The sequence below is a fragment of the Ovis aries genome, chromosome 6 (genome assembly GCF_016772045.2).
Source record: "Ovis aries strain OAR_USU_Benz2616 breed Rambouillet chromosome 6, ARS-UI_Ramb_v3.0, whole genome shotgun sequence".
Taxonomy (NCBI): Eukaryota; Metazoa; Chordata; class Mammalia; order Artiodactyla; family Bovidae; genus Ovis; species Ovis aries.
In genome coordinates this window covers 19,302,120-19,316,691 of record NC_056059.1, presented here as the reverse complement: position 1 = coordinate 19,316,691, position 14,572 = coordinate 19,302,120, and the positions used below count along the sequence as shown (strand labels likewise).

Here is a 14,572-nt window from a genome sequence, read left to right as displayed (position 1 = left end):
GGAATTACAAAACATTTATATTTTGAAAACAATTTCAATTAGTTACTCTATTATCTTAACCATGAAATTATAAGCACCATTTTATCTTTATTTTTAATATCATAGAGCATATACTGAAAGTCTAGAAGAGAAAAATCCTAGTAATAGAAAAAATAATTCCCCAGAAAGTTTCCTCAAACTATTTTATATGCTTATAAAAAATAATAAAATTCTTTAAAAAAATCACCTTGCTACCCATAATTCACATATTACCCACAATAGAGGTGGACTAGATTCTTATTTAATCCCCCATAAGAATCCAAGCAGAGAATCAGCACTTCAATTTAAAAAATAAGCTACGTACAAATAGCTGGTAAACAAAGAAAATAAATGACAAAGTAAAAAAGAAATAGAAAAGAAGAATAAAATGGAGAAAACACAATTGAGCTGTACTATGAGAAAAATATTCTATGTAAATAGTCAGAGAATCTTTTTTAAGATAAAAGCAAATCCACAGAAAGAGTGGACTGAGAAGTCTCAATGTGTATTTCACAAAATGAGTGAAAGGAAAAATAAAACATGAAGGCAGAAAATGAGTCCAGGGAAAAAAGAATAGTGCATGTAAAAAACACACGGATTTATATAATTAGAGATAGTTTCTTTTTAAACAACCACAAGTACATTAAGTTCATATAATCTTTTCATTATGAATACTCTTAAGACATTCTAATTCTTTCAGCAGGCTACAACTTGAAATAAAAAAACAAATATTTAATGTACTATTAATGATTACCTTTTGATCCAAAAGGATATTATGAGGAGACAGTGCCCGGTGTACTATACCATGTTTATTCATATACTGCAAGCCCTGAAGTACCTCAAATGCTATGCACAAAACCTTTGAATAGCTACAAAGAAAACAAAAAGTCACAGATCAATAGATCAATTACAAAGCAGATATAGAACCTGTTTTAAGAAATAAAATGAGGTTCAGTGATAAAATTCAAATATCTACGTATATACATACATACATACATATACATATACATATATATATATATTTTTTTTTTTGACCATGAAGCTTGTGGGATTTTAGTTCCCATTCCCCAACCTGGGCAGGGCCATAGGAGGGAAAACATGGAGTTCCTGGACTGCCAGGGAATTTCCCAAAGAGTTTTCTTTTTATTGTACCACCTCTAATCAGAGAAAATAGACTCTATACATTTTCTCAAGTATCTACTCAGGCATATTTGATTTTACAATTACAGCAGAATTGATCTTAAAAAGAACCTACAGTTTCCAAACAACTACTCCGACTGCAGTCCTATTCTCCAGGAAGGGAGATTAATATTGGTGGGGTGCAAATGACCTTCTGCAGGTTGGGCTTTAACAAATTATCAGGAAATTTCAGATGTATGGCAGAACCAAATCAATGAAAACCATGGATCCTGCTCAAGACAACGCACCTATGTCCCTGAAAAACAGCTATATTTTATGGCAGGGAGACATGAGCTTACTTTCCATATCAATCTGCAAGGTAATGTCCAAAATTTATGATTTATCAAATCTTTCTTTCTTACCCTATGCTCTCTTAAGCCAACTTCCATAGGGATGCCCAGTTTCTTCCTCTTTCTCTCTCTCATTCCCTCTCCCTCTCCTTTTTTTTTTTTTTTAAATAAAACATCATTCATATAGGAAGTTAGGAAGAATATACAGAAAAGTAGGGGAGATTAGTTCAAACCCAATCCCACAAACCACTAATATTAGGATACAGATTTCCTTTATTCTCATTTTTTTAACATTTTAAATCATACTTAAAAAAATCAAAGTAACATCTGAGTAACTACTAAATTAATTTTTTAAAGGTATAAATAACAAACTAATAATAGAGACATAATGAAATAATTTTAAAAATAGTTAACCTAAAAGCAGGTAGAATAAAGGGAGAAAAGAACAAAGAACAAATGGAACAATCTGGGAAAAAAACATCAAAAACACAATGAAGCTAGTGTGTATGCAGCAGAGTGAGCAAAGGGTAGCATTGATAGGAGATGAGGTCAGAGAGGTAGCAAGGTCAGAGGGCTAGATCACTTTAGGCCATTTAGGTCTTTGGCTTCTACTCTGAGACAGATGGGAAGTGACTGGTATGCCGCTACACTCCATACAGTAAAAATTTGCAGTAGAACTAAGCAGAGAAGAAAATAAAAACTTAAGCCAACTTAACCCCTAGCTCTCAAGAGATATCTCCATCATCAGGATTAATAGATGCTATAATTTTATAATTATAACTCTATTCATGAAGATTATCATCAGCTACCACCATTTTTATACCTCATTTTTGTATTTTTTTCTTTAGCTAGAATACACTCATTAGAAAATTTTTCATAAGGGTGGCAAGAGTAGATATTTTAAAGCATGGCATGTCTTAAAATATCTATTGTATTTAAACATAGAATTTCTCCTTGTCTTCAAATGTTCTTTATTGATAGTGGTAAATGTAATAAATATCAGTCTTATCTTGATTCTGTTGTAGATACCTTGTTATTCCCCTCTGGAAGCTTTCAGGATTCTGTTGTACTTCATATTCTTAGACCCTATAAAAACTTTAGTCCAACATGGCCAGTGTGTGGGCATTTGAGGATTTGTAAGTATTAGGTGTGATCTTCCAATCTAAAAATTCATGTTTCATTAAGGCAAAAACATTAACAAGGAAAAGTTGACTTGTTCTATCTTTGATTATTTTCCCCCTCTACTGTATCTTTTAGTCAGAACTCTTAGGGGGCAGATGAAAATTAGATTTATTCTATCAACTTTATGCTTTATTTCCTATGAGCATGGCCTATTATTTAATTTCCAAGATTTCTCTTCTGGTCTCTAGTTGTTCCTTTTCAGTACATCCCGTTCTTTGGCTATGAATTTATTATTCTTTTGGGTCTCTCTGAGGATAATTATTAGAATTATTTTTAATTTAGGAAACAAAAAAAGTGTGTTTATCTTCATTTCCTCTGGGCTAAGTTTTTTTGAAAAAATTTTTTTCTCCCTCGGCTCTCTTTCAAACTATTTCGTCCCTCATATGTCTGGTAGGTTCCGGTTGTCAGCCATATTATAAAATAAGGCAATAAGTTGATATTCTACATGAAGTATGTAAAAAATAAAACAACAGAATTTACTATTTATAAAGAATGCTAATTAACCTGATCTACAAACTATTTTAATTTATCAAATAGTTCCTCCCATATTAAAGCACCACAACAGCCAGTATTAAGCAAATAAGGAACCTGTGGCACAAGAACAGTTTAGAATTAATAGTTTTCATTAACACCTGCAAAAAATAAAAATAAAAACCAACTATGTAAATGAAAAGATTCCAAACTTTAAAGCAACTACAATAATGTTGATAAAAATGTGTACAAGAAAATGCAAACCCCTCCTCTGTTAAAAACAAAGGACAATTTTCCTTGAGGTTGATTAACAAATAAAACATAAGAACATAGTTTCCTGTCATCATTTGTTCTGAGTCAGCTTTCAGGTAGTAATCTCTCGTCTTTGTTCTTTCTGTATCTCTCTGTCTCTGTCTCTCTCTCACACACACACACAGAACACTTCACAGTCTTAAAAGCTGATGCCATATTCAGCTGCGACACTAGGGGACCTCAGCTGCACACTATTTCAATACAGATGTCCTCATGAGATTGAAACCAAGTCTTTAAAATGACTTTTTTATTAAACCAGTTCCGAAACAGCTGAAAACAGAAGACTTTATCTTCTACTTAATCTACCTGCTTTTGTTAACTGATTCTAAGATATAACTGGAAAACACCTGCATGTCAAGAAGCACATTCATGCTATTACTGACTTGATAAGCATTTACACTGACACAATTTCTAAAAATATGAATTATAAAGCTGAAGCTCATGACACATCTTTTCTTAGCTGTTACTAAAAGCTATACATGAATTACGGTTAATGGAACCAGTATTCTTCAATTTAAATCAGACAGGAAATCAGATTTGCTTTTCTGCCTATTGTACTCTTATGATTTAATTTTTAAATTTATTTTAAAATACAAGTATAAAAGAGAATAAGAAGCTGATGCTACTTTCTATAGTTGGAAGAAGAAATCAATACTTGTAGAATTTTGTATACTTACTTGTTTTTAAAGCTGTTTTTAACACTTCCAAGAACTTAAATTATGAAATCCTTTTAAAACTTATTTTGAAGTAGCCAGTATAATGCAACAACAAGGCAAAACATCATATATTCAATAACAATATGTTACAGTTTAATTGAAACCTGACTCCAGAAGGAGAGTTAGGATAAAGAGAATGGGACTTGTACAATTAAAAAAAAAATGCAGGGGATAACAGGTCTTCATTCTACACAATTTCTAAATTTGAACCTTGTTAATAAAGAAATCCATCACTAACCCGGAAAACATAAATTAAATCAGGTCAGAAAACATTCTTTTCCTTTTGAAATTATTAATTACTAGCTACTTTCAGAGACTGGGAGGGTAAACATTTACTTTGTTACCATTGTCTCTGACAATCTGAAAAGTTTAATGAGCGTAAGAATCCTTGGTTGTTATAAACACAACAATATGACTTAAGATAGATTTAAAATAATGATTGATAATTTCTGATTAAGCAAGATGACATTTTGAGATACTTTTATTTATATTCAAATACATCAATTAAGTGGCTATTAACTGCTTGGCATTATGATTTTAGGCCTCTGCATTTTTAGGCTCCATGAACACCAAGAATAAAAACTGATCTCCAAAGTCAAAAAACCCACAGTATACTTGAAAAGACAGATTTAAAAACTGACAATTTTAATACAGATCAAATTAAAGCTGTTAAAAACAGCTTTAAAAACAAGTAAGTATACAAAATTCCACAAATATTGTTTTCTTCTTCCCACTATAGAAAATAGCATCAGCTTCTTATTCTCTTTTATACTTGTATTTTAAAATAAATTAAAATTCAACAGAAATCACAACTCAACAGAATTTTGATACAGTTGTAATTAAATGATAAGTTAGAAGATGATAATTAATCATCCTTTTCCTCGGTCTTGAGAGGAAAAGAAAACAGAAAAATTTATTTATTGCATTGGTTAGAACAAAATGACCTACAAAATCATAAATTTTGGGAAAGTAAGAATAAAAACTAAAAGAGAAAAACATGACTACCATCACCACCAGTACCATCAAGAACAAATGTTGATAATTTCTAGGCATGAGTCAACTTGGGTGTATTTGGATTTTAAATATGGCTTAATGAATTTCAAATCTATTAAGTTAGTACAATACAAAGTATGTTTTGTTTATCCCTTTCCAGATGTATTTCAAAGGAAATTTATACTGTGCTCTTCTGAGACAATCATCTGTAAATTATCTGCAGCTGTTTAGCTTAGTTGGTTAAAATATACTGAGGCCAAGACCATGCGTTTAAAATCTATAAGGATTAGTTAGCTTCACATGTGTATAGCCACAGATTTTCATCTAACTCCAGCCAATATCCTGAAATACAGATAGTTTGTCAAGAGACATTGCTCAATGGCTACTTACTCAAAACATCTTGATTTTCAACTAAAATCTTGTATTTCTCTGTTCCCCATTCCTGAGGACCTGCTCTCTAATCTCATTAAGACCTTGAGGTCCCTTTTCTCTAAGCCGCCACTGTTATCTCAACCATTCTTTTTTTTTTTTTTTTTAATCCTTCTTTATTCTAGATCTATTCTGTAACTTCAATAGTTTTTTGTGGTTTTTTTTGGCCAGGATCCTTAATGGCTTCTCATTCAATGGCTCTAGCCCTGGTAGAATTGTACATCTCTATATTCTGCAACTATACATAGTTGCAAGGTTTATTAATTCTATAGTAATAATTTCTGTTTTTGTCTCTCTCACTGTAACTTGAGGCAGTGGTACCTTGAGTACATTGAAGCTTATTCACCTTGGAATCCCTATGCCTATCAAGAGTGTCTATAAGGAATGTGCTCAATAAATGTGTATCAAATAATAGGTGTTTCATGTGACATCCCTGATGATGCAAGAGGATGAAGATAAGATCAAGTTTATCACCACTAAGGAAATAACAGCTCAAAAAAAAAGTATGTTAGAATAGTAATGGGTTAACAGTGTAAACTTCATTTATAAGAGAGTATATAATTCCTCAGTAAATCAAGAAAGCATGAATTGCTTAAGTTCAGACAATGCTTATCCACAAAAAGTACTATCAATAATTTGTTAAAAATATACCTCTCCCTCTAGTCTTTCATTTATAGGAAAAAGAATGAGCCACCGTATGATGGCTTTTACTATAATCTTACTGTTTAGCTAAAACTGAAAATTAGACTAAGTTGTTAGATTCTTACAATTTTTCTAGCTCAAAAAAATACTTGTTAGTATTTGGTATTTGAGTTGCATTCACATTAAATCTGCATATATCAAAGGGAGACAACATTTTTATGAATTTGAGTTATTCTATCCAAGAAAAAAGGAAGTGCTAATATTTGTTCAAGTCTACTTCAGCGTCTTGCAGAGTTTTATTACTTTTATTATTTTTTATTACTTAAAAAACCAATTTTCTTGGTATAATTGATATACAAATACTGCACATATTTAACATATACAATTTGATGGGTGTGGACATGGATACATTCATGAAACCATCACCAAGGTAACAGATATATCCATTACCTTCAAAAGTTTCTTTGTGTCCCTTTTTGTGTATACGATAAGAATAATGAATATTCAAAAATATGTAAGAACACACAGGGTAAAAAAATTAATGAGGGGGACTGATTCTATCAGATTTAAAACATAACATGAAGATTCTTTTATAACCCTACTGTAAATCAATAGATGGTTAAAGAAAATGTGGTATATACATATGATAGAACATTATTCAGCCTTAAGAAAACCTTGCCATTTCTAACAATACAGATGAACCTGGAGAACATGATGCTATGTGAAATAAGCCAGACATAGAAGGACAAATACTGCATGATTCCACTTACATGAAGTATCTAAAAAAATAGTCAAACTTACAGGAGCAGAGAATAGAAAAGTAATTACCAGGGGATAGGGAGAGAAGAAAATGGGGGTTGTTCAATCGGTGTAAAGTTTCAGTTATGCAATGTCACCAGGTTCTAGAGATCTGGTATACAACATCATGCTTAGAGTTAACAACACTGTGCTGCACTCTTAAAAATTTGTTAAGAGGGCAGATCTCATGTTAAGTGAGATCATAGACAAATAAATAAGACTCAAGGAAACTTCTGCTGTGAGTGCTTGCGTGCTCAGTCGTGTCCAACTCTTTGCAACCCTAAGAACTGTAGCCTGCCAGCTCCTTTGTCCATGGGATTCTCCAGGAAAAGAATACTGCAGTGGGTTGCCATTTCCTTCTCCAGGGGATCTTCCCCACCAAGAGTGTACCCATGTCTCCTCCACTGCAGGTGGATTCTTTAGAGCCATCATGATGATTTTATGGGTGCCTGCATATATCCAAACTCACCAAACATATACATTAAAATACTTATAGTTTTCTTGTATATTAATTATAATCCAATTAAAATGTTTAAAAATAAATTAAAGTGAGAAAGTCCTATTCCTATCAGCTTCAACCATCAGTTCTTTACAGTATTTGCAAAGTTTCCAAGAAGAGATGTTATTCAGATCGCAAGAAACGGAGGCTAAGAAAGAGAATGAGAGGTCAGGCTCGTGGACATAGATTTCGAAGTCATTCACAGAAGGATGGTAACTAAAATCACACATGCTGTTTCCTCAGATCCATAATCCATGATATTTAAGGGCCAATGGCAACCCACTCCAGTATTCTTGCCTGGAGAATCCCATAGACGGAGGAGCCCAGTTGGCTACAGTCCATGGGGTCGCAAAGAGTCAGACATGACTGAGCAACTTCACTTCACTTCACCATAAGCCAAAATACCCATACAGTCAGCAAACAAAAGGAGGAAACACACTTCTGGATTCTATGAGTTCAAGATGTTCTTTCACCTTATAAAATCTGATCATTCCCACAGAAATTTTTCTTTTGGTCTAAAGCTTTCTAGGTATTAGCCTGAGGTAAAATGTTTAGAAAGAGGAAGCACAGATGAAATATAGATAGCTACTGTGTGATTTAAGAAATGGAAGGGAAAAATAAAACATTAGGGATTAATGTTCAGATAATAAAACAACTGTATAACTCTGTGTTATCTTTAACCTAAACTCTCCTCCTATAATTTCAAGGTAAAAGAGCTCAACCAGTTCAGAATTTTTAATGATTCACTGGTGTGTAATTTCAGAATTTGGAGAGGGGTATTTTCAGTGATGAATTACTGCATTTGATGCTTTTAATTTGTCTTTTATCAATTACTAAATTTTAAAACTTTGTTAAAAAATCATAACATTTAACAGCAATTTTTCTTCTAAAGGAAAAAGAAAAAACAAAGCTTTTGGAATTGAAAAGGAAATAACTCATTTCACTACTGGCACACATGTTTGAGCCTAAAAGGATATAAAATTTAAGAATTAATTTGCTTCATATTCAGATGTTTTGAAAAGGAAGTTGCGTTAACTGCTTACCAAAAGATTTTGTAATAGATCTAAAAAAAAAGTCCATCTGTCCATAAGTTATTCATAACTTGTGAGATTAAGCATATTTTATAATTCAATTCTCACTCCAGAATAAAACAAGGTTGAAAGCTATAAGCCTGGAATGTGACTAATTCTCAACGGGATACCAATAAATTGAGAAATTAACTTTCTAACTTGAATACTAGATAACTTTCCTTTCTCAGCAGAAAATTACTTTGAGAAGATCAAAATACATATGGAAAGCATAGTTTAGTGGTTTGAGGTTCAGACATAAAGCCAGGAGACTCTGTCACTGATTTGCTATGCTTGAAGAGTGTTCCAACTTTATCCTGCCTCAGTTTGCAAATTTATAAAGTGGGAAATATAACACCAAACAGGGGCTAAATGGAAATCAGTGAGCTATTATTGGCCCTATACAGAATGCTGACCATCTTAAAAGTAGAACAAAACAAAGTGCAAGTACCCCTGGGGTGTTCATTATAAATTATATAATACCATTTTATTACAATATATCTGTGTATATATTTGTATAAATTAACAGAGATTATAAACTGGCCTCATCAATTATTTCCAAAACACAGCACAATCAGAAGAAAGATTTTCTAATTTCTCTGTAAGAATAAAATCACCATTTGATAAGCAGAACTGGAGGATCCAGGGTGATCTGGGTGTATTTCTGCCCCATCAATGTTTTCTTCTCCCGAGCAGCTTTACTATCCTGACACAGAAAACTCCAAAACCATTTTTTTTTCATCAGTGTATACTGATACTGGCACGGGGTAATAAGGTCCACTTGCCAAGCCCAGGCAGCATTTGGGATGATATAAAACTGTAACTTTTCTCTAAGACAGAACCAATGATGGTTCATATTTGGTTGGATCTGCACCATAGTTACCTGTCTGCCAATGCAAGAGACCTAAGAGATGCAGGTTTGATCCCTGGGTCAGGAAGATCCCCTGGAGGAGGGCATGGCAACCCACTCTAGGATTCTTGCCCAGGGAATCCCATGGACAGAAAAGCCTGGCAGCTTAGAGTTCATAGGCTTGCAAAGAGCTGGATATGACTGAAGTGATTTAGCATGTATACATACACACACCCTAGTTCATTTCAAAGGCTTTCTTTTTTTAAAATTAAACTTCCAATTTATTTACATATAACTGTATGAACAAAGAATGAATATATTACTATTACTGCTCAGAATTTTGATTTGAGAACAATTCATATTCTTCAAGTGGATCAACAGTTCACATTTTTTAGACAATCTGTCACCCCACCCCCAATTCATCACACCAGTGAACAGGAGAGGGCCTACATTGTATACACTTTAATAAAATAGCTGCTGCAAACAAAAATTTATCAAACTGAAATGTTTAGTTCAATGCTATGCTGGTCTGCATATTGAAATTATAAGAAATATGATTTTTGAAAATTTCCTATTCTATTTATCAGCAGTTGAAGTGATACAGTAATCATATTTTAATCAAAGAATCCAAAAATAATCAAATTTTATTCTTAACTACTTTTATCAATTTTGTAAGGTTCTTCATCCATAGAGAAGACAGAACAAGGCAAGATAACTTTAACAGTCAGGGCTTTCTTCTCAAACTTAATGTATTAACAAAACTCTTCAGAGCTTCGTTTATCTTTCGTCCTAAGTCAGATTGCCTAAATAGGTTAGTTCTGTCTGTTTCTCCTAACCTTCAACTAGTCACAGGTCTTGCTACTATAATGCAAGAAAGATCAGATTCATTTCACAGTGTTTTTAGAAGAGAGATAAGAGAAAGCTTTCACTCATGGAATCCCATAATGACCCGAGAATACTGTTTAGAAATTGGAGGACAGTTATATTTTTTACCAAGTCACAGAGAAGCATTATATTAATGAATAATAATATTAGTTGATGTAGCCTAAATTGTATTCCCCTGTGAACTTCCAGATGTTCAAGCTGGTTTTAGAAAAGGCAGAGGAACCAGAGATCAAATTGCCAACATCTGCTGGATCATCCAAAAAGCAAGAGAGTTCCAGAAAAACATCTATTTCTGCTTTATTGACTATGCCAAAGCCTTTGACTGTGTGGATCACAATCAACTGTGGAAAATTCTGAAAGAGATGGAAATACCAGACCACCTGACCTGCCTCTTGAGAAATCTGTATACAGGTCAGGAAGCAACAGTTAGAACTAGACATGGAACAACAGACTGGTTACAAATAGGAAAAGGAGTACGTCAAGGCTGTATATTGTCACCCTGCTTATTTAACTTCTATGCAGAGTACATCATGAGAAACACTGGGCTGAAAGAAGCACAAGCTGGAATCAAGATTGCCAGGAGAAATATCAATAACCTCAGATATGCAGATGACACCACCCTTATGGCAGAAAGTGAAGAGGACCTAAAAAGCCTCTTGTTGAAAGTGAAAGAGGAGAGTGAAAAAGTTGGCTTAAAGCTCAACATTCAGAAAACGAAGATCATGGCATCTGGTCCCATCACTTCATGGCAAATAGATGGGGAAACAGTGGAAACAGTGTCAGACTTTATGTTTTGGGGCTCCAAAATCACTGCAGATGGTGATTGCAGCCATGAAATTAAAAGATGCTTACTCCTTGGGAGAAAAGTTATAACCAACCTAGACAGCATATTCAAAAGCAGAGACATTACTTTGCCAACAGAGTTCCATCTAGTCAAGGCTATGGTTTTTCCAGTGGTCATGTATGGATGTGAGAGTTGGACTGTGAAGAAAGCTGAGCGCCGAAGAATTGATGCGTTTGAACTGTGGTGTTGGAGAAGATGCTTGAGAGTCCCTTGGACTGCCAGGAGATTCAACCAGTCCATTCTGAAGGAGATCAGTCCTGGGATTTCTTTGGAGGGAATGATGCTAAAGCTGAAACTCCAGTACTTTGGCCACCTTGTGTGAAGAGTTGACTCACTGGAAAAGACTTTGATGCTGGGAGCGATTGGGGGCAGGAGGAGAAGGGGATGACAGAGGATGAGATGGCTGGATGGCATCACTGACTCGATGGACGTGAGTCTGAGTGAACTCTGGGAGTTGGTGATGGACAGGGAGGCCTGGCATGCTGTGATTCATGGGGTTGCAAAGAGTCAGACACGACTGAGCAACTGAACTGAACTGAACTGAATCACTGGAAACTGTGAATGTTACTTTATTTGGGAAAAGGGTCTTTGCATTTGACGAGATCATCATGGATTATCCCGTTATAAAAATCCAATGTTGAGTGTCCTTATAAGAGAGAGACACAGAGAGGAGAACGAGATGTAAAGATGGAGGCAGGGCCTGGAGTGATGTGACCATAAGCCAAAATGAAACCAAGGAATACTGACACCATAAACTAGAAAAGTCAAGGAGAGCTTCTTCCCAGGAAATTCCAAAGGGAGTAAGTAGGCCCTGCCAACACTTTGATTCCTGACTTCTGACCTTCAGAGCTGTGAGATAATACATTTCTGTTGTTCTAAGCCACTCAATGTTTGGAAATTAGTAGCAGCAGTTATAGAAACAAACATAGTTAGCTAGAAAGATGTGCAAGACATCAAGATGACTTGTTTTTCTCCATCATGGCATGATTATAACAGGATAATTTCTGCTTAATACTTTTCTTTAAATGAACTTTGTTGTTGTTTAGCTGCTAAGTCATGTCTGACTCTTCTGCAACACCATGGACTGTAGCCTGCCAGGCTCCTCTGTCCATGGGATTTCCCTTGGCAAGAGTAATGGAGTGGGTTGCCATTTCCTTCTCTGGTGGATCTTCCCAGCCAGGGATTGAACCCATGTCTCCTGCACTGAAGGTAGATTCTTTACCACTCAGCCACCTGGGAAGCCCCTATTTAGATACCAATTATGTATAATAAAATATACTCATTTTAAACATACCATCAGAAACGTACGTTTTGACAAATGTATACACTAGCATAAGTACTGCCACAATCAAGAAACAGAATATTTCCATCATCTCAAAAGGTTCTCCTGTTCCCCTTCCCAGCCAATCCCATATCCTAAACCTGGATGAAAACAAATTGCTTTCTATTATCACAGATTAAGTACATCTTTTCAAGAATTTCAAATAAAGGGAATGATACAGCATCATTTTGTGTCAAACCTATTTTGTTTTTACTCAACATGATGCTCTTAAGATTTACCCATGTTATTTCCTGCATTAGCAAATTGTTTCTTTGTATTAATGAACAGTACTTCACTGGAGTGGATGTCATACATATATCTACTCATCTGCTGAAGGACATTTTCTCTTTCAGACTTTTCACAGCTCAGCATAGTACAGTATTTTACCAGGAAAAAATGCAGACACATTGAACATAAAATTTCACAAGAAAATGAAGAACAATAAGGAGTCCCGGATTTCTGAGGAGTCTCATATTCTTAAAAATGTTGTTATGGGAGAAGTAATTAAAATTTATGGGCATAAACTAATAAGGAAGAATATCAGAACATGAAAATTAGGAGGTGGGGTTTGTCTAAGATGTTTGTGCCAGAATTGGGGAGGCTCTGTCATTATCATGACAATTTTGAAGTACTTATCTACATTTGAAACTGAAGTAAATGGTGTAAAAAACAGAAATGATTTTTTTGTGGCCTATCACCAAGACAAATATCATGGACAACTGACAAAATAACTAGCTAGTGAATAAACTAATATATGAACAGAAAAAGTATGATTAGATACTAATAGCAAGCTCACATCAAATGCATTGACTAGACTGCCGATAGAAGAGAGCTGAAACTCTCATTGATGTAGACGACTAGAGCAGAGAAAAATCATCATCTCTCTTCTAGGTAATGTGGGAAGAGCTTATTAGTAGGAAATCCCTCATTCCTCATATGATCACTACTTTTTCATCTTAAGTCACTGTCTGAATTAGCACCAATATTTAAGACTCACCATCTTAAACAAGACTGCCCACTCCTACCCTCCAAAACTGTTTTATTCAGGAAAATAAGGAGAATACTCTCATTGCTTTCTCATGGACCCTCTACTAGGGTACTTAGCTACTAGGACCCTCTGCCCCTACTTTATTCATATGCTTTCGATTCATATCAATGTCTTTTTGCACGTGGTATTTTCTCTGCACTTCTAGTTGGCCCACTTGGATAATACTTAACTACCCTTAAAAATTCAATACAACCATTATTTTCCTAGTAAAAATTTTCTGGATTCTCCTGGTTGCAAGGAACTCTGCCTATCGAGACAACTTGCATATACCTCTCATAAGTACTTTTCAAAAAATGGTATTTTGTAATTGTTTATTACAACTCTGTCTGCTTACTAACTAGCAATCTCTTTAAAGACTAGGACATTATACTTTCATCTCAGACACACTAGCACCTAGCCCAGTATCTGAAATATATATGTACTTAATGAAGAAGTATAGAATAATCCTTGAGTAGACTAATCATAATTTACATCATAATTAGTCATCATAGAAAGGCTATAATCCACAGGCAAAGCTCATTGATAACAATATCCAATAAGCCTCGCAGATGGTGCTGCTAAGTCACTTCAGTCGTGTCCGACTCTGTGCGACCCCATAGACAGCAGCCCACCAGGCTCCCCCATCTCTGGGATTCCCCAGGCAAGAACACTGGAGTGGGTTGCCATTTTCTTCTCCAATGCGTGAAAGTGAAAAGTGAAAGGGAAGTCGCTCAGTCGTATCTGACTCTTAGCGACCCCATGGACTGCAGCCTACCAGGCTCCTTCGTCCATAGGATTTTCCAGGCAAGAGTACTGGAGTGGGGTGTCATTGCCTTCTCCACAGATGGTGCTAGTGGTAAGGAAACTGCCTCCCATTGCAGGAGTTGTAAGAGATGCAGGTTTTGGGAAGATCCCCTGGAGTAGGAAATGGCAAACCACTCCAGTATTCTTGGACAGAGGAGCCTGGCAGGCTACTGTCCACACGGTTGCAAAGAGTCAGACCTAACTAAAGTGATTAAGCACGCATGCACAGTAGCTATAATAACACT

The 14,572-nt window shown here is 35.0% G+C and overlaps 1 protein-coding gene across 2 annotated transcripts in view; it reads right to left on the bottom strand.

The window, feature by feature from the left end:
• TBCK (TBC1 domain containing kinase) overlaps positions 1 to 14,572 on the bottom strand; it is a 216,323-nt gene that overhangs the window by 164,653 nt on the left and 37,098 nt on the right. For both annotated transcript variants that reach the window (XR_009601134.1, XM_027971381.3), the window contains exon 4: positions 773 to 887. Coding sequence is in view for 1 of the 2 variants with exons in the window: in XM_027971381.3 (XP_027827182.2) it covers positions 773 to 887 (115 nt within the window). In the remaining variant the exon portion in view is untranslated. The remainder of the gene's footprint in view (positions 1 to 772; positions 888 to 14,572) is intronic.